This window comes from Patagioenas fasciata, chromosome 2 (assembly GCF_037038585.1).
Source record: "Patagioenas fasciata isolate bPatFas1 chromosome 2, bPatFas1.hap1, whole genome shotgun sequence".
In the NCBI taxonomy this organism is placed as follows: Eukaryota; Metazoa; Chordata; class Aves; order Columbiformes; family Columbidae; genus Patagioenas; species Patagioenas fasciata.
In genome coordinates this window covers 92,444,706-92,471,730 of record NC_092521.1, presented here as the reverse complement: position 1 = coordinate 92,471,730, position 27,025 = coordinate 92,444,706, and the positions used below count along the sequence as shown (strand labels likewise).

General features: G+C 40.8%; 2 protein-coding genes across 2 annotated transcripts in view; one reads left to right on the top strand and one right to left on the bottom strand.

The window, feature by feature from the left end:
- On the top strand, positions 1 to 25,693 carry TXNDC5 (thioredoxin domain containing 5). Its single transcript, XM_065830809.2, has 10 exons — positions 1 to 307; positions 5,486 to 5,635; positions 8,378 to 8,483; positions 9,775 to 9,871; positions 12,128 to 12,243; positions 14,462 to 14,548; positions 17,487 to 17,627; positions 20,512 to 20,594; positions 23,265 to 23,394; positions 23,985 to 25,693. Exons 1-10 carry the CDS (start codon positions 81 to 83, stop codon positions 24,105 to 24,107), a joined length of 1,260 nt encoding a protein of 419 aa, XP_065686881.1. The 5' UTR covers positions 1 to 80; the 3' UTR covers positions 24,108 to 25,693.
- Positions 23,985 to 27,025, bottom strand: part of BMP6 (bone morphogenetic protein 6) — a 95,047-nt gene continuing 92,006 nt past the window's right edge. Inside the window, exon 7 of the mRNA XM_065830808.2 lies at positions 23,985 to 27,025. Within this exon, the coding sequence (XP_065686880.1) occupies positions 26,876 to 27,025 (150 nt within the window). The 3' untranslated portion in view covers positions 23,985 to 26,875.

The window sequence follows — 27,025 nt, the reverse complement described above, 5'->3', positions numbered from 1 at the left end:
CGGGCGGGGCGGAGCGGGGAGAGAGGCGGCAGGAGCCGCAGCCGCGCGGCGCTTTGGCTGGTCGCTTTCTCGGCGCTGCGATGGCTTCGCTCCGCTCCGGCCCGGCCTGGTGGCGCCTTCTCTCCTTGGCCGTGTTCGGCCCCGTCCTCTGCGGCCGGCCCGGGCGGGCTGAGCCGGAGCCGGGCCCGGGCTCGGACGCGGGCCCGGCGGCGGAGGCGGACCCGCACGGGCGGCACCTCTACAGCGCGGAGATGCTGCGGCACGGCGCCGCCGCTGCCCCCCACTTCGTCATGTTCTTCGCCCCGTGGTGGGTATCCGGAGCGGCGGAGCGCAGCCCGGCACGGCCCGGCCCGCCGTGCACTCCTGCCCGCCTCTTCCCCCGTTGACGTGGCGGCGGGAGGCGGCCGGGCCAGGCCGGGCCGGCGACGAGGGGGAAAATCGAGGTCGCGCCGCCCTGAGTCCCAACAGCCCGGGCGCCTTCCCCCGGCGGCGGCAGCGGGGAACACGCATTGAGTGGCATCCGGGGGCTGCGGAGCGCTGGGCCGGGGAGGGAGGGCTGAAGCCTCGCGTGTGCCCGGCCCGGGCCTCCGCGGCCGTGCGGGCCCTGTCGGGGGTTTCAGCCCGACCGGCGGTGGCTGCCCCTTCCTGGTGGGCCCGCGGCAGCGCGGTGCATCGGCACCCGGCGGTGTCCCCCGAGTGGGGCCTGCGGGTGTAGCCGATCCGCCGGCGGGTGAGGGGGCGAGCGGGGGCTGGAGGGGTCCGTGGCAGCTCTCCTTGTCCCTTCCCAGGCTCTGTTTCACGTCGTTACTCAAAGAGACGAGTGTATGGCCCCTGTGTATGGCAACAGTTGCAATTTGGTGACCATGACTTGCCCTGTGGCCCTCAGTCTCTCAGCTGTTCTCATTGCAGAAGTTATGTCCTCATTGCAATCACGAAATTTAAAAGAGAAATTTGCAGCGGGAGCAGTATAACAGTAGTGCTGTGTCCCCGGAGCCACACATAGCTGTTGCAGAGCTGTAGGGTTCTTAGATTTGCAAGAGAGCTACTGGGCATTTGTCCTGGACCGATATGTTTGACACAAGACTAGTTGACAAGAATGGGAGAACAGAGCTTTGCTGGATGTTACAGGTGTCAAGAGGACAGTGCTGCTCATCTTCGGGCCTTTCTAGTGGTTGTTCATATTCTTTTTTTCTTCATCTCTTGCCCTACCGATTTTTATCTGACTTACTGACGTCCGGTAGAGGTTATTGGGAGTTTTGTTAGAGCTGGTTGTTTGGGTTTTGGTTTTGTTCTGTTTTCTCAGATTTAGATAAAATAAAGTTTAGGGAACAGTGTGCAAAAGTTATGTTTTGATCCTGGGTTTTCCGTTGGCACATGGTGCCATTGAGGCATAAGTGAGTCATGATGCTCTTTGAAATCAACAGCAGAAAAGCATTTCCTTTCAAAACCGAGGAACTGCTGCCTTTTATGTAATTAACATTGTCTTGTTTATGCTATATGAAAATGCTAAGCAAAAGCTTGAAAGAGCAGATGTGTGCCTTTGTTCTTTGAAGACCACAGAAGTGGAGGACGCCTGACGTGCTGGTGAAGGACCGTTGCCTGAGAGTGCTGTAAGGCCTAAGAAGTGCCCGTACAGAGCAGGAGTGCTTCTGGTCTGTTCTGTTTTCAGGGGATAATATCTGTGTCTGCCCAAGCTGTGACTGACTGTTCCACAGGCATCCCTAAAACCGGAGGAGCTTTCGTCTCGGCGCAGTCTTTCTAGGACACCTTGTACTTAAATGGGCCGTTGCAGAGTCCAGCGTATGGTGGACAGCCTTAGCATGCATCAAAGAGAGTGCTGGCCTTGTGAACCTGGACCATGCTGTGCCCAACTTGAACGTGAGGGAGCTGGATCGTTTCCCAGCCTTGTTGTGGCTTCTCTGGACGTTCCTCTCACCCTTAGCAGACCCCCTCCAGATCTCTGAGGCTTGGCTTCAGGGCCCTTGGTCTGGGCTCATAGCTCTTGACAGGCACCAACAGAGCCAGGTTTTGGGTCTAAGGGGAAGAGAAGGGCAAAGGGAACATCCGTGTGCTTGAGAGAGGTGCTTAAACATACCAGTGGTTTTACCATCAGTGGGATCAGGCAGCAACCTGACATCCCGGAGTCTATATTAGAGCCTCTTGACCTATTCCTAGGTGATGTTAATGTGCTAATCTCCTAATGCTTCTCACAGAGGCATGTGTTTTGGCACTGCTCCCTGCAGTAAGAAGAGAGAAGCCCAGGAAGCAACCCAGTGTTCAGCTAGAATTGTCTTTCAGATTGCTGTGGGTGCTGCTAATGCTGCATTGTCAATGCTACCAGTAAGAGATAGGTGAGACAGAGCTTTGTAACTCTTGTCTTTGGATTCTCAGCACAAATGTTGCTGAGGGCTTCACTCCCAGACAGCAGAGGTACACATCAGGTCCTATATTTGTTTCAAATATTGCGAGCTACTCCAAGAAGAGAGCATTTGAAGGCAGTTGCATTCAGATGTCTAAAGTTTTCAATCATCAGGCTGTCCCCCTTCATAGCTACACTTGACAAGGGACACAACCATGAGCAGGTTACTCTCTTGATACCACTAGATATTCTTGAGATGTTGGCCATGCCAGTTGTGTGTCTACAGAGGAATGAGGTTCCCCTGGATCCTCAGTTGGAAGCAATCTCAAATGAGTAGTTTCATTGAATTATTTTGACCATTACCGATCTTTTCAACAAATGTGGTCTCAGTAAACCTCTGAAGCAGACATGATTACCAGAGTTTCTTGCTGTTGAATTGAAGGCTGTTGGCTGGATTTTACGTTGGCTGGATTATTCTTCTCTGGAGCGAGACTGATCCTGTGCTGCTTGTACCATTATACCTGTCTATCCCAGGGTCTACTTTTAATTGGTTAATCATTTGTGCTATATATTTCTGTGGAGCTGCCCTTAATAGCTGCAGAGCTCAAGCTCTACTACTGGTGGCCTCCAGAAATGTCTGCATTCCTCACTGACTGTAGGGGGCTTATCGGTAACTGTACTTTTGACATACATGGTCCTTATGTACACTTACATCCCGTATTGTCATGGCCCAAGAAATCTGCCATTCATTTTTGCAGATGAGAAGTGCTGATACCGTGTGAGGAGTGCTGACCTGTCAGCAGGAGGTACAGCAGCTGAGTACTCTACAGGTGCCACCACAGCAAAATAATCTCCAGGCAACTAGCCTGCAAACTCTTACAAATAAAGTCCTTTCCCCCCATACCTCCTGATATTAGTGATGTACAAGAAGCATTTGGTGTTTTGTTTTTTCTTTTGTGAAGGTACAATCCTTCTTATGACCTTGTTAGTTTCTTTTGGATTTTTGTTTATGTTTGTAAACAGAGATTATGAATGCTTGCACCTTCCTAGCCCCTGTAAGGAAGGAAGAACAGGACTTCTCACTGACACAGGGGTGTCCACTGTTTCCAGGGATAGAACTGGCAGCTCCTCCTCTAGCCGCACTGGTGTAATGTGGAGTGGTAGCAATGAAGGACTGTGTAGGTTCATGGGGCTGAGGCGGACATGTGATGCTGCATGTTTTTGCTCTCTTTAGTTTTTGACTTCTCTGGTTTTATATATACTGCAGCTACACCTGATGAATTTCAGAGAAAAAAAAAGTATTTTGGGGATTGTCTTGTCTTGTATTTCCTTCTGTGTAATACTGATTTTTTTTGAAAACCAGAAGTGACTAACTAGTTGATTACTGATTCAGATATGAGCATTTTTCTTGCTTCATTTTCAATTTTAGCTCATATAGACTGAAGAAGGAAGGGAAAAGGGTACTTTGTGTATAGCAGAAATCACAGTGTTAAATATAGACAAAGCAGCTCTGTTCTGTGCTTAAAAACCAGCAGGTTAATTCCTTGAGATTGCCTTACCTAGTTTTCCGTGTTCTGTTCTTTAACACCAGTCAGTATTCATTCAGGCATTAAAATCCCTGCACCTAGGAAGGGACCAGGGAATCCTCCTCTTAATTCAAGGTCCATGAATGAGTTGACTATGGAGGGGCTTCAGTCTGAAGTTAAATATTTAAGGAATATTTAATTTTAGTAATAACACATTGCATCTCTTCACCATGACAATTCAGAATGAGATCATATAGGAGGTCATGTTCCCCACATAGTGGGAGTATGTGTGACCCACTGCGCCTGACTGCAACAGGACCTTATTAAATTCGGAAGACATTCTTAAAGTAAATCTCAAGGTAATTTTTTTTGGTCTTAATTATAGGAGGATACATGGAAAGGTGTGAATCCATGCAGCTTTTCTACAAGTGGACTCAAAACCAGTTGTATAAGTGAAACTGTTTCACATGGGAGCAACTTTCTCCAAAGTCCTAATGATGTTCTAATTGTTACTTACAAGTAGACTGTCTAGGTCATGCCAAGGGCAATAACAGCATTCAGGCTGTCAGGTTGAGAATGTTTCATGTTAATCCAATTATGTATTTTTAGACGCCTTGGAGGGTTGGCAAAAGCAGCCATTAAAGAGAAATGAAAATCCATTCCTTAAATTTTTTCGTTGTAGTTACAGGACTGGGGTATTGCTATAATGACTCATAAGACTAGGAAACCAATGAGAAGAATAATAGCCATTTTCTGCTTTCGGGGAGCTGCTGTTATAGCAACTGTGTAAGGCTGGTTTTCTGTGCATATGCAGATATAATTACCCTGTTTCCCTGAAAATAAGACAGGGTCTTCTATATTTTTGTTCCAAAACTTAATATTTTTTTACATGTATAGCTGCCTGGGCACTATTTAAATGGACTTTTTTTTTTTCCATGAACTGTAACTAGGGCTTATTTTTGAAGTAGGCCTTCTATTTTGAGCATCCTCAAAAATCCTGAAAAATTATGCTAGGGCTTATTTTCGGGGTAAGTCTTATTTTCAGGGAAACAGGGTAGTTTATGCTGTGCTGCTTGGGCAAAGTATGTTGTGGGAGGATTTTGAGAAACCTTGTTCAGAAATCAGTCCTGATGTGTTTCATGACTTGCGGTTACGATTCCTTTGATGCACACAAGTACAAGTACAAGTAAGTGGCTTTACAAAGAGGCAGGAAACCGTTATCTTCTCACCTGCTGCTAAAATATACAGTATTGTGGAATCTTAGAGCAGAAAGAAAGCTAGACAGCCTCGCAAGATTTTCTTAGAAAACTGGAAGCGTGACAGTGCTTTTCTTAATAGCCTCATTAAATTCAGGGGGTGTTCAGTAAGCTTTGTAACATAAGAGGAGAGTAGCAAGAAGTTCTCATCTCGATGATTTTTACAGGAGATGTGTTTGCAGCATCCTACAATTAATAGTATTCACTGTTGATTAATGTAACAGTGCTGGAGTATAGAAGATGATTCTGTGATTCTGATGATTTTGTGTATGACTTTTCCATAGATTCATTCCCCTCTAAACGTGAGCAACTCTCAAGCAAATACGTTGTTCCTTCTGTCGCAGGTGTGGACATTGTCAGCGTCTCCAGCCAACTTGGAATGATTTGGGAGATAAATACAACAACATGGAAAACCCACAGGTCTATGTTGTTAAAGTGGATTGTACTACAGATACTCCACTGTGCTCTGAATTTGGCGTCCGAGGATACCCTACGTAAGTATAAAAGGATGTCTGGTCCTGTTTCTTTCTTCTGTAGTTTTCCGTGATCCTCTGCCAATTTGTTGAAGCTCACTTCTAAGCTATGCTTTTTGACGGGCTTCTTTGTAGCCGTTTGGACCTCATATGTTCATTTTAAGCCTTTTTACCATGTTGCCAAGTATCATGTGATACATACTACTCTTACCCTTTATTTTTTTTTAAAGAAACTGTTTTATCTCTTGGAAGATGGCTGCGTTTAAATGAAGACCAGAATTGTCCTTTTCTTTTTTCTCAGAGTACCTCTTTCTCAAGCAACAGTACATTACGCTGCTGTGTATATGCATGACAGAGCTGGTCTCTGATAACAGTACTTTTAAAAATAACTTGTCACAGGTTCATCAGTACACTGCACCATTCATAATTAATGTGTAGGTGATCCCTTACATTGAGTGCACTGGGTGCTTATGAAATGATAAATTAATAGTATCAGTACAGCAGTGGTGATGTACAGATTTTTCTAGGTAATTTTGCTTGTATTGATCTAGGAGAAATTCATTAGGAGTTTAAGGTTGTTAAACTTATCCTGGTATGAAGGACGTATGCCTTACTACCTCACCTTTGGTAGGCAGAACATGATCTAGAGTGTCTATGAGATGTCAGCCTGGGTAGTGCTCTAGAGTTAGATACACATGCTCCCTTTTTAGCTGCCAAAAAGGAACAGAGGGATTTTTTTTCACCGATGTCTTCTTTAAAGCTTCTTGCAAAAATGGATGGGATCATTTCAACTGCTTTACTAATTACTCCTCTTAGTGTGGATAAGTGGAGAATGCAATCACCTGTAGCCCTTCCACAGCCTGTATTTTTCAGTTTCCTTCCCTTTGCTCACTTTGTGCAGCGTTACCTCTGACCCCAGCAACAGCCTGAACTTGAGATACGCTCCTGGCTGCAGCCGCTTTGACGCAGCTGAGTGCAACTCAGTAGAAGTTGAGAGTTAAAAATAGCAAAGTCCTCATTGAAATAGGAATTGTCCTTAAGGGCAGTTTGTGACTTAGTTCCACTAGAAATACCAAGAAACAATGAATATTACTACTCTATTTTAATATCGCCAAAAGTGAACATCTGTCATCTTTGCATATTTGAATAGATTACATTGTGGTGCTGTTCCTTGTAAAATAGAAAGAGTGACAAAGATTTTGAACAAGAAAAAAATGAACGAACATGTAATTGCTCTTTTTTGTTCCCCCCTCCTCTTTAAGGTCATTGAATATCTAGGAATAGTTACTGCTTGCTTTCATCTACTTGAAAAGTAGAAATGATAAGGCAGTCATCTGCTAGTTATAGAAATATAGAGATGAAGGGGAATTTATGATATTGTCTTCCTGTCTGAGTCAGTTCTTAACCAGCCTGTTTTTAAAAACTTCCAGCAAGGGAGATTTCACAGCTTCCTCAGGCAACAGAGGGATTGTTGCAAGTCCAGGATGTGCTGGTCCCTACTCTGCTTTTCTAAACAGCCATCAAAGGAAAGGCTGCATCCTCTTTCCATCCCCCTGAGAGTAAAAGTGGCTGAGCACATCCCTGTGCTCATTAGTACAGTTGTCTCAGGATTATTTGGTGCTGCAAAATACTCTCTCAACTGAACTAGAGAAAACTTATGCTCATTTGACAAAAATAAAGGTGCAGTTGGCTTTTTAAGCTGTTTGGTTTTTTTTTTTTTTTTTTCTGATTCCTCTTCAAAAATATTGCCATGAGGTGCACTTGAGATGTTCTTCTGTTTCATTTTTCTTGTTACCTTCTTGTTAAAAAATTGCTTTTTTTAACCTCAAAAATTTATTACTTGCGATCATCACAAGGAACATTCAAGAACACCTTAGATAGAAAACACAGTGGGAGCTCCCATCTCTTTTGAATGTATTTGTATTATGTGTTTTTTCAACATTTCCATATGTTCATTTTTTCTAACTGTGGAACAAGAAGAAAGAGAAAAACATTTCAAGAAAAAGCAGTACAAAATGACAGCTTGGCAAGGGGAACTGAGGGCTGGGTGACAGTAGTAATTGAAACTATGATTTGCTTTAAAAAATAAGACTAGATCAAAAGTCAGTATTGTCCCCTTTCAATTTTAACTTTAATAGTAGAAGCTTTAGGTAGTTTATGGAGAAGTTTTGATAGCAATTATTAAGTGTTATAATCGTGAAAGGCTTTAATCCCTACAAGCAGTCACTTATCTCCTTGTCCTCTTGACTTGTTTCAGGATGTTTTTAATCAGTTTAATACCACATGAACATCCTACATTCCAAGAGCAGTCAGGGAAGGAAATGTGAGAAAAATTCCTGGGAAAATAAGCATTGGATATTTTTCCTTTGATGATGGAGAGGAATGAACACATAAAATTGATGTTTTTTTACACACTGAAATAGGATTCATAGGCGTAATGAATGATGAACTTTAGAACTGAATGCTACAATGTTTTATTTACTCTTGCTTGTTGATCAAAGTAATATTAGGCTATGTTGATTTTTAAAATGGTATTTCTTTTTCCTGTTTTTAAAATCTCCTTTAAAAGCTTACATGGGAATGGAAAAGTGTCCTAAATTCTAGCCATAACCCTTTAAGTTGGGGTGGATAGGCGTGATGCTGATATTAATAGTCAAGAGAGCTCCTACTGCAGCCTGAGCCACATTGCTTGGATTAGCAAAGCGTGTCAGCTTTCCGAGAACGTTTCCATGCCTCACTCTTTTCTACATTTTGATTCTTCAGTCTAAAGCTGCTTAAACCAGGACAAGAACCTCTGAAATACCAAGGCCCCAGGGACTTCCAGACACTGGAAAACTGGATGTTGGAGAAACTAAATGAGGAACCATCTGTAAGTGAAAAGGAAATAAGAAAAGGAAATATTCCTTTCTGCAGACTTGCTTATATGTCATTTCTGTAGTTTAGGTTTCATTTTCCAGGAGGAAGTCTACTCCTGAGAATAAAATTCAGGTGGCAATAACAGTATGGAACAGCTTCCACATAAGTCAGAACAGTAATTAAAACTGTCGTCCTGTGACCTGCCCTTTGTTTCCTGTATTTAAAACTACAGTACATAGTGCAGTTTTTAATGTTTAGCATTTTGTCATTTTAAGATACAATGTTTAGTGTCGATTCAGTTGACACCCGTAGGTTGTAATGTTTCTAGAATATGAAAAGGGATTTAGCTATAATATGTTATAAATTGCATTTGTGTTGGGCTTAATTACCTCTTAAAACAAGGATGCCATCTTCAGCTCAGTTATTATCTGATAATGTTGTAGCCTAAAGGAAGGATTTAAAATAATGGATTAGGTTAAATTAAGCTAATACCATCACTAGGAAAACCCTTGAGTTTAGGGGTAGCACTTTCATATAGTAGCCAAGCCCTTCCTGAAATCAAATTTGTGATTGCTGTTTCTAATCAAGATAAAGCCTTAATGTTTGCTGAACCACAATTAGAATATGGTTATATTTAAACAAACACGGTATTTATAATAATTAAACATTAAATGCTAAACTATTTTAAGAAATGTACTTTGAGTTTCTTAAAAAATTCTTTTTAGCTCTGACCCTAGTAAGTAGTCACTTGCTTTTGCTGACGTGCCAATGGGTTTGCTGCAAGTTATATCTATAAAGTGTTTGCCCTTTTCCCATTGTTGCTGCCTTCATGGAGCCATTAGGTCCCTCCTTCTGGCATTACAGGAGCAGAAAATAGCTTTTTCTCTAGCTATTTTTAAATAGTCCAAAGACCACTGAACTGGTGCGATGGCAGATGTGGCTGATGTGTGATGCTGTGGAGAAATGATTATGTAATCTAAGTGTGTTAATATATGGTGATGTGATGAACGCCATAGCAGTTACTGTGCTCTATGACTGTACTACAGCACAATGAAAGACACTGTTATTCCAGTGACTGAGAGAGCACTTTTCAGTGTGGTAGTATTTTCCACATTTTACTTTCAAGTAGTTGTTTCTTAGGAAACATTAGATACCTAAATTGAGCTAAATAAGGACATTGCTTTGGGAATTTAAAATTTCAGAGTGCAGGGTTTACAACACTACTGCGGAATGGTGTGATACAGGAATCAGATATTTGTATTTACTGTACAAGACAAATAAAAGTTCATTTTTCTCATGAACAGCATCCAGAATCTGATGTGGAACCACCAAAAGCCCCTGAACCTAAGCAGGGAATGTATGAACTCTCAGCGGACAACTTCAAGATGCACATAGCAGAAGGTAACTTTTGTTCATAAGAAAGAGGTACTTGCTTAGAGAGACATCAGTAGTGGGAAGACTGCGACAGAATGTTAGTTTTCAAGGTACCCCTTTCCCACTTTTATTTTGCAGTAATAGCTAGTGAAAGAGGATGAAGCTACAGACTGTCTAAAAGTGCAATAGTTTAATTACGTATTGCACACCATGAGAAAGTTTTAAGAACTGCTCTCCACTCAGAAGGCAGCCAAGTTAAGGCCCCTGATCCCATAGAAGAAGCTACCAGGGCTTGCTCAACCCAACTGGCAGAGTCTTACTGCTCACTCTGTGTTTTTTGCAAGCCCCATTTCTTCTTTCCCTGCGGGCCAGCTTGTTCTTACTCGCAGGCTACGCTTCTAGATAAATATAATCCACCTGTTTCCTCCTTACTGCCTCCATCCCACTCCAGTCTGGTCCCTTATTTGATATTGTTTAGCTTCCTTCCCTCAGATTTTCATGTGGGCAAAACGCTTTGCCTCAGTTTGACTGTTTTAAAAACTGTTTTCTCTGGAAGCTTTAATACCACAGGTGATACCTAACATGGGAAATTTCTCCCCCACTATGGTGGGCTTTTTGAAGAATGAGCAAGAGCTTACAATACAAACTTTGGGCTGCCATAACAACAGATGATGCTACCACCTCAATCTATTTTCCTAAAATCAAACGCCAGATTAAATTATCTGTGCCTATGTATTATAAAGCCACCAGTGAGGTAGATCCAAGAGCTTCATGAAGTAACTATTAACTGATGAGAAATATTTTCAAGTGTAAAAGAGCATTTTGTGCAGCTAACTTAAAACTTCCCAGCCTATGTGGCATAACACAGAATTACATAAAAAATCTTCATGGATTCCTCTCTAAGCCGTAAGGGAGATGCTAAGCATTAAATAACTTTACAGTCTGAAAAGATAGTTAAGTTTAATGTATGTGTAAACATTTTAGTATTTTTATTGTCATAGTTTTATTATGTATCTGTTGGCATTCATAAGGAGACATTCTCATGGTTGTATGCAATGGTAAAGCTGTTCTCTCTGACTTCAGTTACAAGAAGTTCAGTGTTTAAATTTAGCAGGAGATTTAGCAGTTTCAGCTGGAAGATTGATTTTTGTTCTTAAAAAGTTTACCTTTTGAGTGCACTAGGGCAAAAATAATTTTGTTTTTTTTTCTGCTGGGGAGGAGTATGTGGTACAGAACAGCTGATTTCGACTAGATGTTCTTATTCATTCATGAGAAATTTCAGTTTGCAGTTTACTTGACCAAAGCAAAGCACATCAGTTGGCTTGGAAGTATTCCTTGTGCAGAACAGGCAAGTTAGAGTACACTACTATTGCAGTTTACATTTCCTGCTTATTTTGTGCTGTCTTTCCTCTGGCCTCTTTTTGTGAACAAGCCCTCAAACTAGAAATTAATTCTAGTAATATCTGTCCCAAAGCAGTCTTCAAAGGATTATGAATAATTCTGTTAAAAAGAGATTTTCTCCAGTTGCTGGTGTTTTCCTTTACATTAACGTGATTTTTTTCCTTGTTTTAATTAAGTTTATTTTAATTTTTTATTAACAGAGCTTTGCCTTGTGTGCAAAAGCATGCAGCATCTTGAGTTAATAGTCACATTAATGGAAGGAAATTACATATTCTGGTACTCTGCAACTAACATATTTTAAACATTAGTAGGAGATAGTACAGAGATGCACCTCTTTATAAAACAGCACAAAAATCTACTAAAGGCAGCAGTTTCTGAATAGTTGACATGAAAATACGAAGTCCAGGGCAGAAAAAGGAGCAGGAAAGCTGAACAAAATTATTTAGGTAGTTCAGGTATTTCATGCAGTGATGTTTCCTAAGAAATGTTTGAGTTGAAATCTAAAACTTTCATTTATGCTGTTACAAATCCCTGTTCCTTGGTGATTCTTTCTGCTCTGTAATAGGGCAAGTGATTGATATGGTAGAATTAGACATAGTAGCAAATATTTGGTTGAAAATGTCAATTTAATATCTCATTTGTTGGCTTGAGGTTGTGAAGCTATTTGGATTTTCAGGGAAACTGGCAACACTGTGGGACTGCATACAGCACTGAAAACCTAATTGCTGAAGTATTCTGTCCTGGCCTTTGATTCACTGTGTTTCCTATCTTTAACGCAGGAAATACCACGATAAATTTGCAGTCTGAGATTAGTACCTAGTCTTTAATTGCAGCCAAATTCATTCCAAATGAGTTAATTTTTTTTTTTCTTTGACTTAAAAGGTAATCACTTTATCAAATTTTTTGCCCCTTGGTGTGGTCATTGCAAGGCTTTGGCCCCGACATGGGAACAGCTGGCTCAAGCTTTTGAGCATTCGGAAACTGTCAAGATTGGCAAGGTAGGTGAAGTGTTCTTAGTCTGAAAATGTGTTTTGTATGAATGAATGTTTCAGCCAAATATCATGCTTTTCGTGCTGTGATTTGCAAATAACAATTGTTTTGTTTGTCACTTCTTAAATCCTTTTATAGTCATAGTTTCTATTTTAATTTTGAGATGGTTATTTTCTCACACATACATAGTTGACAGGACTCCCTCATTTTAAGCAAGGACTTGTTAGAAACACAGCTAGCTCTCTGTGTTTCAGAGAGAACTGGGAATAAGTCTAATAGTTAAAATGCAGGGAATAATATTTTGAGATTTGTTTTTTATTATGCTTCCCCTTTGTCAGAACTTTATAGACGTCAGTGTTTATTTTGAGTGGGACAGTGAATTCTAATTTGCTATTTACAGCATTGGATTCTATTTAGCAAGTTTCAGAACTACAGAGCTCTTTATGATGAATTATTTCTCCTCTCTCCTCTCTCTTCTCCTCCCCCACAGAACTTCCTAAAGGTTTTAGGGGGCCTTCCACTTTAAAAACTGATATGTTGTCCTGCTTCACTATTTCCCTTAGGGTTGATAACCAGATTCTGTGGTGTATTTACCATGAGAACTTGTTACTTGTACATGGAGTGATTTCTTTGCAGAGGTATGGAGGTGGTCTGGCAGTTTCAGTCACTGGCTTTATTTGCTGACCCATACCTAAGTCTGCATGGCTCAAGATGTGAATCCCTCTCTTATTTACCAGCGGTGGAAAACTGACTGCGCTCAACTTCCATATCCTTAAGCTTTCAGAGTGGATCCACTGATCTGAAAGGCTGCGTTGACAGTTTGTGGTGTTGTCAGTCCCACAGAGGGGCAAAATCCCAGCCATCTCCTCTACCTCTGCCTCCGTGGCGCTTTCAGCTGTGACTAGGGGTGATGAGCTTGACTTCTTTTTTTTATTATCATTATTTTTATTTTTAATGCTTTGAAAATCTGCTAATTCAGACACGCTGTAGATGTGCAGAGCAGGTCAGCATAGTTGGACTTTAGAGAAGACATACCATTTTGATGCCCGGTGGATAGAAAATTAGATTCCCTCTGAGAATAAGATAGCAGAGGTTGTTACTCCTTTGATGGTGTCTTTACCAAATGTTGCATCTTCTGATTTATTTTTTGAGAACCTGGAATGCTTGCTGTCTGATAAAATCATTGCTTATCTTAAGTATCTTGTGAAGTTACCATTCTGGGTTACCCAGAGAAAAATAAACAAAAAATTTCCAAAATTTCTGTTTATTCAGTTGTCTGTCATGTTTTCACTGTTACTGATAGTTGCTATTTAATAAAGCCACTAAGAATTGTCTCCATGGTAGTCAATTTTGTGTAACTGTATACGTTATGAAACTATTTGAAATCGGTCTTGGCTGAGATTGTGAGTCTGTAAGTAAACAGGAAACACAACGGTTTCTAAGAAGGTTGAACCACAACTTTCATGTAAACTGGAGGAATAGTGTCTTAGCAATAATACCTACTGGCAGGATTCTCTTTAATTGCTAGAATTGATCTTAAGTGATCTGAGGCAAAGTGTTTCTAATGCAAAATTCTAAATCCAAGTGCTGTGTAGAGTGAAGTCTTCAATGCTTAAAATGCTTAAGTTATCTTCCCCCCTCCCCCCCTCTTTTTCATCTGCTTCAAAAAAGATTTTAAACTGGTAAATTTACAGATTAGTTATGACATATTAGAATTGAATGTTTCTATGCACTTGGAACTTCCCTTGGAGCAAAGTTAACTTGCTACGTGTTGACGTGTCTTCTGAAGTCTTTAAAGAGTAGCCTTCTGAAAAATGGATGAGCCAATATATCTTCATTTTAAAGCCCTCTCACATTAGCATTTTGTGTCTTACTGTCCATGTGGTCTTTTTATTCACTGAGAATACCAAGTACTTGTTTTAATTGGGATATTTAATTATGTCTTCATTGTTCTTTGTAACTATTACTACATCCTTCTATCCATACCTCCCTCCCCAATCCCTTATAAAAGGCCAAACATGCACACAGCCTCCCAGTTGTACAACCAAACCACTATTTGGAAAGCAGACATAATTGTTCTCAAGACAGTACTTGGTACTGAGTTTTGCCAAGCCATGCATTGCTAGTTCCTGTATTTTTCTGAGATTTTAAACATAAGGGAAGCTATGATGCCTGTTGCATATTTATTTTATGCACTGAATGGGTTATATTTTTTTCAAAATGCAGGTTGACTGTACCCAGCATTATGAAGTCTGCTCTGAAACTCAAGTTCGTGGCTACCCCACACTCCTCTGGTTTAGGAATGGTGAAAAGGTGAGTTTGCAAGCTCAACAAAAGATTAGACCATTTTTTTCCTAAACAATACTTGCACTATATTTGCATTCTTTGGAAAAAAAAGATCAAGTGGGCATACAGGAAAGTCTCCTTGTGAGATGAAAGGATGTTGGAGGTTCAGTCTGGTACTGGAAGAGCTATCCTTCATCCACAGATGAAAGTTGGAGCTTTTTGCTCTTTGTACTTTGCAAATAACCAGTATGGTGTTCAGAAATCCGTAAGTAGTATTTCCAGTTATGCTACTGTGTAAGGGAATTCTGAATGTACTTTATTTTAATACCTTACCTCCTATGGAATACAAAAACATAGATGAACTAGAAATAATTAAATTTATATTTCACAGTGTGTATCAGAAGGTTCTAATCTGTAAGTTGTGCCTGTCTGCTGAGTGATGCAGATTTTCCTTCTTATAAATCTGAACACTTCTTACGACACTGTGAGTGAGAGTCCTATGGGCCCAATTGACATTTTTCCTTGTAACAAGTCAAAGAATTTCAATATTCTGAAGTTGCAGGGAAGTAAAATATTTATAAATACCATATACATTAACAGCAGCAAATAAACATACTATAAATAGTAGTGTTACTTGTCATATGTTTCACACTTTAAGGATAAATTAAATGTATGAAATCGATATTAAAAATAGGTCTGCCACCAGAGAACCCAGGACTTCTCTTTCAGCTCTTACCTACTACGTTTTAGGGTGGTGGTGTTTTTTTTTCCCCACTCCTCTTGCATTCCTTTTTGAACATCTAGAGTATCAGAGATGAAAGTTTTTCTACTCAGTACAGTTTAGTGGCTGTTGCTTGTGGCAGTTTTCTCGCCCTCTGAAGAGAAAGTGGCCATAAATACCTACCAGTGCACGTGAGGTTTGGTATAAGCACCCCTATAGGATCAGACACTCCAGGGAACTTAAATGAAGTAGCACCTGAATTTCTGAATCCCAACCTGGTTGATATGGGAAATACATGGCCTTGTTACAGCTGGAGCAGCTGTGCCTGGCACATGTCAGAAGCAGAACTGGAAGCTGAGGGAGCAAGTCAGACAAAGTGCCACATCCAAGGTTACAGGTGTTTTCAGTTAGTTAAACTTTGGTCTGTATGGGGCGTGAGTTTGAAGAATGGGAAGTGTTCTGCTGTTTCTCCAGAATGGTTTTCCAGCTGCTTTATTTTTCAGATAGCCACAGATGGCAAGATACCTTGCCAGAACTGTACTGTCTTGATCTAGAAAAGTTAGTTGTGTTTTTTCTTGACAAGCCAGATCACTTTCTTTTTTTGACCCTTTATAATTATTGAAGTTTGAGTTGCTTGGATTTATTTTAATCGAGTGTGGTGAAAGAAAAAGCCGATCACTGTGGTTGTATTTGGTAAAGCTGAAACTCAGCCATTAGTCTGAACAATATATTTCTGTTGACATCAAACTGGCTTTTCTTCATTGGCAGTGTGGTATTCCCTGGTGGCGTACTGCCACCAGAATCACATCTTCCTTTGTGGGCTAATACAATATATTTAAACAAAACACAAAACAACTCCAACAACTTTCCAATAATCTGACGCAGAAATTCCTGGAAGTCTCTCTGGCTGTTATTGTACTGTTTAGCAAGGAGGGGAGCAGGAGAACGGCTTCAGCTGTCCAGCATTGTTGTCTGTCATGCCATCATCCCCTTTGTCATAACTGAAGTCTGGCATCACAGAATCCCTCTTGGTTAGATGCAGCAGAAACCCTGGGAGAAGTGAAGGGGCACTCGCCTCACCCTGCCGAAATGGAGACAAAAAAGCAGGTACAGGCTTCATGCATCATCTTAGGTTAATTCCTCTCTGATTTAGATCCAGTGCGAGGAAGGTGGCTAGTTCCAAGTAACATTATCCATGATAAAAGAAGGCGAATGTGTAAAAAGAGTTCCAAAGATATAGGAAATAGTTGCAGAGGTGTCTGTTCTTCCTTCCAGCGTATGGAAGATTGTATGCTGTTTCTTGAAGAGTCAGTCTTCATCTGAGAGAGGAGATACATCTTGTAGCCCACATATCATGGGACTGAAACTTGAGAGTTTCATTCTAAATGGATGTGTAGTGTCTCAAAGAGATTATGTCTCTTTTGAACAGGGAAATTAGTACTGATTTTTGCAGAGAGCACTGAGGGCAATCATGCAAGAGCCAGTTTGGAGATGGCTGACAGGGGATTTGAGACTAGAAACTGCTCAGAGATGTTCTCATTTCTTGCTCTCTAGAGTTGTGAAAGTACCTGAGATACAGGGAAGCATCTAAGGCAAACTGTGCCACCTGGAAGATCTGGCTAGTCAAGAGCTGTACACGCAGGTTCAAAAATGTAACTTAACTTTGGTCAGAGTGGTGCTGTTGGAGTTGCCTGGCCTACAGCAGACAGCAGTTGTCTCTTGCTCCCGCATGAACTGATGCACCCAGAGAGCGTTGCCTCATTCTTTGGGTTTTCTGAGGGTGTGTGACAAGTGTGTGGGCCAGAGGAGCGATGGTGTAGTTCAAGTGACATAGGTGACATGCAAGTCCGTCTTTCAGTCCTGTCAAAACACTGGACAGAGCTCTCATGGTAACAGAGACCATCGCCAAACAGTGATGGGTATTTTAGTGCTCCTTGCTGTAGCTTTAGGTTCGGAAAAAGAAAACCTTGAAAATGAAGGTCAAAGCGGAAAAGCTTCTGAAGTTTGCTTCTACATTTCTAAAGTACCTTTCATTTCAAGGAAATTTTAGATTGTTCACTTTTGATACAGAAGAATCTGTGGCAAATCCTGGAGATATGGAGTGAATAGAATGCCATGGAGAAGTTTATTGACTATATAATCATATTTATTATAAATAAGCTTACACTTATGTTTTTCTGGTAATTATCTATTTGCCAGATTAACTACATATATACACTTCCATAAACTATTTGATAATTGCAGGGTGACCAGTACAAAGGGAAGAGGGACTTCGATTCCTTAAAGGAATATGTGGATTCTCAACTGCAGAGCTCAGGGAAAGAGCCCCCAGCAGACAAACCTGCCGAAGCCCCACAGCCACCCGCAGAACCCACTCCTGTTGAGGTAAGTGCTCCTGCACTCCCCAGTGGAGTTAAAAGTGGTCAAACTATTTCAGCAGACCGAGTCTTCCATGTGTTTCTCTCTCTTTGGTAGCTTGAGAATGTAAACTGAACCAACCACTTCGCGGGTTATTTTTTTTTAGTAATTAATGAGTGGAATCAGACCATAAATCCTAGGGATACTTTTTTTCCTTCTCCAATTCCTCAGGTTAGTAAAATCTGGCGCTTTTTTGTGGTTGCAGTAAGTTGTTTAGATAGAGCGGCACTAATAACAGTCTTTTTTTGTCTGCGGAACTCCTGGCACCTCAGTCTCTATGACGGCATATTTCATTGCTATGGAGATGAACATTTCTTGCAAGATTCTCACTTGAACCCAGGAGGATGGTGCACACTGCTTAGCCCCTAAAAAAAGCCAGTGTTCTATACTTATGGACTATCTGCAGATACAACAAACAAGCAAAGGTTATGAAGACTGACCTAAATGTGGCATGGTAATATGTCCTGTAACAAGGAAACTCCTCAGGTTTGAAGGCTGATTCTGATCCTGGTTGTAGGAACTAGAGGGGTTTTGAATGTTGCCAAGGAATTGACAGGAGTAAGTTTATCACCTTTGCATAGTTGTACTTCATGTCATTTAGTTTTCTGTCTTTTTTTAATCACTTTGGCATTTCATCTGCTATTTTTCTTGTAGCTGACTCTAAAATTGGTGAGGTTGAGAAATTAGGGATGGTTTTCGAGCATACTTTTTCATGAAATGTGGAAAACATACTTCTGCCTAGAAGAAAAGGGATGGTGATTTACACTCCCTTGTGATGTTGAATGAACTTACGTAATTAAAAAGCATCAATATTATTAATATAAAAACAGCTTATATGCAGCTTGTCACAGGAGCATATTGCCTTTCCCAGTTGACTTTTCCAGCAACATTACTCATCTAGCATAAAGTGGCTTACCAAACATTATAGACAACACAGATTTGCAATTTTCAGACCCCTGATTTTTTTTAATTGACCTCATATTTGGAAGATCCTAACAAGCTGATGTTAGTACAATGAAGAAAGCAATTAATTGTCTATTTTTATAGAAATAACACAAACCACATGTGATGCAAATTCCCACTTACGCCTTGCATGCACCAGCACAAGTACAAACAAGAAAGGATTGTGCAGGGATATTTTGCCAAATAACAGACACAGTGTAGGACTCAACTTGTCTTTGCAACTTTACATCACAGCTTTGGATGCCACCATTTCTTCGTTGCTCATCTTCAGACACCTTGGTTCTGGTTTTGTTTTCGTGAGTTTTGAAACAAGGGGCTGGCCCACACAGACAGCAAACACCAACTGCATTCGCCCACAGCCAGTTCCACAGGCAGCAAAAGCAACGAGTTTCAACTTCAAATCTGTGTCCCTGCCTGGATTCTCCCAGGTCTTATATGGGCCAAATAATTGCCAACCCTTTCACAGACACTGTACTTTTATGTCTGTGAGGCTTCTTTCCTCGCTAAAATTAATTCAAAAATTGTCCAATGGGTTAAGGTAGAGTGACCAGCAGATGCTCAGATTATGTGATTGCATAAGATGTCTTTAAAATTGAGCTGTCTGATATTAAACTTATTTTTGTGCTTAGATACTTCACATTGCTACTCCACTGGTAATCTACAGGTATTTAAAATGTGTTTTACTATGTGGATTGTGGGGAGGATATTGTTTATGGGGTTTTCAGATTTGTTACCTTAGATCGTAAATGATGTTTGGAACATCTGGTTTGGATATCCATTTAGGAAATTCAGAATAGAAGAATATGTATTTAGTGCTCTTTTTTTTCTTCATTTAATTAATTGTAATTAATAATTAGAAAGTATAATTTCTATATTATTCTTTAGAGGTAATAACACTTCAACCTAATGAAATATCGTCTTCATTTTATGAACTAGCGGTTATTTACAGAATGTTTAAAGGAACAAGATAAATTGTCATTTCAAGTTTATTTTTGTCTTCTTTTCATAGATCTCTTTCTGGGTTTAAAGTATAATGGGTAATACTGTTGGTTGCACTCTTTTCCTTTTGCTTCCTTACAGGCATGTGATTTATTTATTTACTTTTAGTCCCTCCCACCCTTATGGCTTTCACACAAAAAATGGAGTTTGTTACACTTTTGCGTTCTCACGTGAGACCCTGTGCAAGCAATGTGCTGTCATCCCTTCCCTCCTGTGCCACTGCTCCCATGTCCTCTTGAGAGGCAAATAATGTGTTTCTGGTAACAGCTTTTTCTGTGCATGAAATGCTGGGGTACAGCAGAGGGAGAAGAGCTGTCAAGACATCACTAGTATGTGTTACATACCTCATTAAAATCTCAGGTGGCCACTCTGTGCTTTAAACCAGCTCTTCTCAGGGTTGTCCCTTGAAACTTTTGCATGACAGCGTGTTAAAATGAAGGCAATTTTTTCCAACAACTAAAACTTTGGATACAGGCAAATCCCCTGAAAATAGGGATGTTTTGTTTCTCTGATCATGGATGAGATTCAGCACGAAATACACATTTATCTGCTGCATCTTGATATAGAATGTCCTGAGTTGGAAGGGAGCCACAAGGATCATTAAGTCCAACACCTGTCCTTGCACAGGACAACCCCACAGTTCACACCATGTGTCTGAGGGTGTTGTCCAGTCTCTTCTTAAATACTGTCAGGCTTGGAGCCTCTCTAGGGGAGGAAAGCAGCCAAAGGGTGGAAGCAAGGTATGCTGCTGCTACTCTTGTTTATATTATAATCAATAATACTATCTTTTCCAGTTCGAATTTACCTTTCAGGTAGCTAAAAGCTTGTTTGGCTGATGTTATCTATACAAAAAGTTTTGACTCTTTTACTTTTTTTTCTTTATGAACAGGCTGCAGTGCTCTCTCTCTCTGAAAAAGACTTCGATGCAACCATTGCTAGGGGGATCACCTTTATTAAATTCTTCGCTCCATGGTAAGAAGTCTGCACCTGTTCTTGTTCGGGGTTACTGTTGGTCTGAGCTGTCAGTGCCTTAGCTGCTGTAGGTCTTTGAGTTGTATGTAATATGGTATTTGTTGTCTGGATCTAAAATGTGAATTAACTGAGGAATGTGTGTATGGGCAAGAGTTAGAGCAAAAAAAGCTCAGTCTGTTTTTAAGCTTTTTTGGGATCCCTTTCTCTAGAAAGGCTGACAGAGAAGCTTTACTATGTCAGCCCCAGGCAATGCTGGGGAACAAGGAGAGTGAAGTTGTCTTTGCTGGCTGAGTGTGCTCATATACCTTGATTAGGGTCAGGTGAGGGGAGTGTATCACCAGTGGTGGGAAAGGAGAGTGTGCTGGCCTTTGTGTCCTCTCCTACCACAACCAGCTGCTCTTGGAAGCGTCACTAGAGTATCTGGGAATGGGTACAGGCTGTAGAGCTAATGCAGTATGTAAAATATAAAAAGATCTTTTGTTTGTGATGGTAAAAGGTCATCAATACAAAGTAACACAAGAAAATCAACCAGTATTTAAATGTGCTCAGGAGTATCAAAATATTGCAGCTTAACTTTGACAGTACGCCTGAATATGTTTCTTATGGTAGGCAAGAAGTACCAGGGAAAGTTTCATTTTACGTAATCTCAATGATGCAGTCTTTTCCAGTGTTGTCACCCTTCTTAACGCAGTCTAGTTTGCTACTTGAGAGACACTTCTGTGATCTCTTATGTCTGAAAGATCTGCTTTTGGATGTGGGCAAGTATCTGCCACCACTGTGTTAAGAAATACCCTGCCCACGCACCCATCCCCCTTCATGTTTACTGCTCTTTCTTCACTCCCTTTATCCTCTCTGTGCACTGTGAGGGACTGAGATTGAATCTGTGCCTGTGCTGCTACTGTGCCACCAGCAGAACCAGCTGGTAAATTCAGTTTACAGCTGTGCACAAAGCAGCTTCTAGTCTGATTTCTGAACCCAGGGCTTGTTGGCCCACGTAGACATTCATTATCTGAGAAACTTTTTCCGGAAAATTTTGAGGTAAAGAAATGCTCCCTTTTTAATTAACTTTTCTTAATACTGCATGTTAACCATCTCCTCATCTTCTGGGGTGCTGCTGGATCTCGGAGATATGATCAGTCTTGGATGACAGGCTGAGAAATGGTGGTTCAGGATGCAGAGTCAAGTTCTTAAACCAGTGTGTGCTCTCTGGCTGCAGTGTTCAGAAAGCCACCGTTTAGGAAAATACTTCCTATATTTATGTAGCTGGTATCCTCGTTTTAGCTCTGAAAGTCAGGCTTGTGTATACAGTTGTAGTGCTCTGCATATAAATGACCCTGTTCTCTTCCAAGTGGATTAACGTATGTAGGGCTCAGCAAACACTATTATGTTGCTTGCTAGTTGTGTCTTTCAGTTAGTTTTGGATAAATATTGATGTTAACTTGCACAGTAAGCATAAAATCATCCTGTTCTAGTAGTTTTTATGCATGGTCAGAAGTGCTTTTATACTGTCACTGTGTATTTAAAGATACACTGGCTTGCATTAAGAAAACTTTTGCTGAGACATCTTTCATTATTTTTCTAAATGCCATGATCCAGCCTTGAGGCAATTGCGGTGCTGTTTTAATAACCCAGTTAAGGTGCAGCTGGGTTAGAACAGAATGAGCAATGCAGCTTTAAAGTCTAAACTGCTTTGGGAATTCTTGAAGGCAGTAAGAAGTTCAAGTTATGAACTTGTCTAAGCCAAGTTCAAAATATAAACAAAATTAATACCTTACTATAGTTCCTGCCATTTTACGGTATCATTTTCTGTCTTGACACTAGTGTTTCATTGTGTGTACCCTGTGGACCACATTCTCACATTACTGTAGAGACACAAGGGAATAAAATAGAAACAGGCTTTTTTTGTGTTATTGATGGTAAAACTGGAATAATACTCTATTTGATGCAAATCGGAATAAGGCCTGATCTGTATTTTTTTTTTGCCATCTGCTAAGTTAAACTTATTGACTATCAAACAATTCCATTGTGGATCTACCTGAAAGTACAGTGGTAGTGGTTAAACTTGAAAGTACCTTCAGTGAAAAAGTGCATTAAACTGCTGCAGTGTTTCACAAAAACAGAATCTGTGTTGACAAATGCCTCTATTGAGTTTCCAGTGTTGGGAGATGCTACGTTGGTCAAGGAGGCCGTTAGGAACTGGGAGAAATTTAATAGGGGAATTAAGATCTCATTTAAATAATGTCTGTGTAGCTTTAGCATAACTGGCACATGCTACCTGAAAGCTTAATTTGTACTACAGACGTTCTATGCCTTGCTTTTAACATTTGTTTCTTAGCAATCTTTTTTTTTTTTTTTTTTCATTTAAATATTCTCTGTGCTCCTCTTCACTTGACTTCATATTCCTCTGCAGGGCAAAAATGTTAATGCACCAACATCCAGAATACCATTCCAGATGAGACTAATGAAGGCCAGAGACTATTTCAGTGCTCAGCTTACATAAAATCACTCATTTTCTTAGCTCATTTACTGACATAATAGTGCAAGGGAATTTGAGGGCCAAATCATTAGGGGATAGGAAAAGCAGCTAGTTAAACTTAGAGCTATTGCGGCAGGACAGTAGAGATAAACTGGAAGGTGCATCTGCGAAACAAATCTCTCTTTTGTTTCTAGGTGTGGTCACTGTAAGAACTTGGCTCCAACTTGGGAGAACCTTGCCAAAGAGCAATTTCCAGGTTTGACTGATGTCAAAATAGCAGAAGTAGACTGCACTGTGGAACGTAATGTCTGCAACAGATTTTCTGTAAGTGTGAAAGATCTGAAATGACCGGGCTCGTATTGTGTAGCAGATGTTAGAGGCTCCAGGCTGCAGCCGAGCCGGCTGCTGTGTTGTGAGCGCCTGGTGACAGCGCAGCTGTGTCCTCCGTAAGCCAAAAAAGGTGTAGTTCAGAATGGCACCTGGTGACACAGCTTCTTTCCTGGACTGTGCAGATTTGGTCATTCTCATTATTCGATAAAGCTGAATAAGTCCCTAATTTAAGAAGGCTCCCTATGTGAAAGAACCAAAGCAGTCTTGTGGTAGCCAATGTAAAGTTCTGTTCCTAGAAAAAAGTATTTTGGTCCTGGCAGGCAGACACCCAAAGACCAAGAGCTGGAGCTGCCATTCCAGGAGTCCAGAGGAACATACATTATCCCTTTCATTTACAGATGTTTAGAAATTGCAGGTTGGCACTGGAAGTTCTAGCATGGTGTTTGAGTGTGGTTCTTTGAAATTAAAATGGCTTATTGTTTTAGAGTGGCTTGGTCAGGTTTCTCAGTCAGGTAAATACAAGTGAAGGACACTGGTGAGTTCAGACATTAGTAACGAGTTTATTTTGTGTGTGTCTTTTGAAGGTCCGTGGTTATCCTACACTTCTGCTTTTCCGAGGTGGAAAGAAAGTCAGTGAACACAATGGAACGAGAGACCTTGAATCACTGCACAGCTTTGTCTTGCGTCAAGCAAGGGATGAATTGTAATAAAAGTCTGGATGCTCCGTCCCTGGCTGTCTTTGTACAGTAGCTGAGGGATTTCAATCATTGCTAATTTTCAAATAGTGTATTTGGGGTTGGGGGGGGGATTTGAGCTTTTTTTAAATTTCTTTTTTAGGAAACCGAATGTACTATACATTGGTATCTTCCCTCTCTGTGTGTGCTAAAGACATGCTACCTTGTGTGTGAAGGAAAACTAACAAATCGTTACTGTGCAAATCGAGAATATTTTCAGCACGGTACTATTACTGCATTTCTGTGTTCCCACAATGAAGTGTAAATGGTTTCCTTTGAGACTAAAATACATTAAGAAAACCAGCTTAAGGGCACCAGTAGAATATTTTTGTCTTCAGGTTAGATTTGGTTAAAAAGTAGTCCTTACAAAATGCCCACCATTACTAGAAAGGTAAAAGCTACAGCTGTGTTGAGTCACTTTGGCCTGTACAACTGTACTTAAACTCTATTTGTCTTAATATAGCTGCTGGAAAAGAAACAGAAAGTCACGGGAGGTTGCAAACACACACACACTTTTGGAAGATACCAACCTACCACGAGCTGGTTGATTCCTGTTAATCCTCTCAGTGTGGGAGGTCTAGCCATAATGAAAGTGATGGTACTGTAACATGTGCCTGAACATTACTGATGCCATAGTGTACATGTGTCAGGTGAATTTTTGTAGGCTGCTTCCATCCAGCTCCAGAGGAGCTACTCTGCTCTACTTCTATAGAGCCAAAGTGAACAGGCGCTGTTGTAACTTCTCTGTTAATGTTAAATGATCAGAGCTGATGGCACGGGTTTCCTGCCCTTGCCTGCATCCACACTTTGTGTTGACTTGCTCCTTATCCAGAGTACTTAAACAAGTAGTACATTATTTTTTTTTTTAACTTTTTGTTGGTTTTGGTTTTTTGTTCAGCTATCCTACAGTAGTATAAAGTAGTTCCCCACTCTTCTTGAGCCTTAACTTTTTCCCAAGCTGCAAGTGTTGGTAAGTTTGAATGCCAGGACCGGGCGCTCTATGGTGCCTTGGGTTAGAATATGGATCTGTTCTTTGGTGCAGAAGCTGTTCCATGTTAGACATAACTGAAAGCCAAAGAATTTACGCTACAGAGACTGTGATGATACAAAGACAACAGCAAACCAAGGACTGAATTCTGCCATCTCGTGTGCATAGAAACTCATGGAGTGAGGATGACTACAGGCTGACTAATCTGTCAAGATGCTGATTTTTGTCCATCATATGGAATAAGTTGGGTTAGTGTGTTTGGGTTTTTTTTAAAAGCAAACCAGCAATGAATATTTAAATCAGTGAATTTCTCCTAGTACTTCACTGTCTGTCCAGAACTTTTGATTCTGTTCAATTTAAAAATGTGTAAGGGTGAAAAAGCCACAGTGAGAGCTAAGTGTTGTACTGGCAGATGTATTAGATCAATGTATATACTTCTGCCTTAAAGGAAGCCTTTATTATGTTTTTAACAACTTTCTAGTGAAGCACAATCTCATGAGTTTCTTGTATAAAATCAAAGTGGTACAATTGTTTACACTGAGATTTTTCTAAATAAAAACTTTTTTAAAAAGCAGTCTTTCTATAAATGATACAGCACAATGAATATACAGTGACAAGTGCAATAAATTATAGCTTGTATTTACAAGAAGCCTTTTAAATGCAAGAATTAGAGGTAAGTGCATTTAATACAAGTTTAATAATGATCAAAACAATTTGCTATTTGCTTCTGCTAGACAAACTGTTGCTACACTGTGAATGTATCCTTTATACCAGTTTGTTAGTTGCGTGAGTTGAAGGGGAGAGGTTGGCCAAAGACTTGCGTGTGTTGTTGAGATTCTGTCTTCCTGTAAATAAATTGTCCAGCTAGAGAATGAATGGCCCCTAAACTTTTAAGTCTGACTTACAGCTGTAGAAGCGTCCTGACTTCCTTCCTAGGCAAGTGGTAGTAGATGAGGCAGCTCCATGTGGGGAGTGGAAGGAAGTTGCATAAGAACAAGTGTAATAAAGTTCCATTGCTCAGTCAAATAGTAAACTGGAAAGACCAGCTGGGGTCTGTGTTCACACCAGTGTTTCTAACACAGGGTGCAGCCAGGCCAGCTCGCGCTTGCAGCATCAGACTTAAACTGTGCTTGGAGAATAAGAGAACCGAAACATTGTTGCTTTGGCACAATTTAAGATGCTTACCACCATGACGGATTCAGGAGGAGACTAACAGTCTAGGTGAAGTAACTGGTCCTTCTAGACAAAAAGCAATTCCTAACCTTTAGAATTTTGTGTTATCTTGGACAACATGTATACTTCAAGTCTGAAGGACTAACACCACTTTCTTAAGCTCGCTCGTTCTCCCCTCATCTTCCCCCCAGAAAAAGAACTCACTTGTTTTGAGTGCTGGGTGCCTATCAGATAAAGCTGCAGCATGCATCCAAGCAACTGCGAAGGCCACGCTGCTACGTGTGATTAAGACGGTCCCATTCAATACAAAGCGTCTGTGGGCAGATTTCTGCTTTGCGCACACTGGCTCGGCAGAGCTGAGCAGCCACCGTGGCCCAGGGTCAGTCTGTAAGAAGTCCAGGGGTTTGCTCATGCCCCAGCGTGTGGTCCCCACACCCTTCCCCTGCATGAGGCACATGCAGGGTGTTCCGAAACGTGGCTGATAATTATTTTTTTCTCCAAGGTCAGGTAGTTCATGAAAGCATGGACGGTAGGATGGAAATTCATGGTAGAATCACAGAGTCCGTGTGAAGACTGTTTGTCAGTGACATCCACATGCTCTGACTACCATATTCCTGTATTTCTTCAAGATTACGTTAGAATTATCATCAAAATAAAGAACAGATATGGCATTTAGTTTGGTAGGTGCACAGCATGGTTTGGGAACGTAATCAGGATTCATAAGATGAAC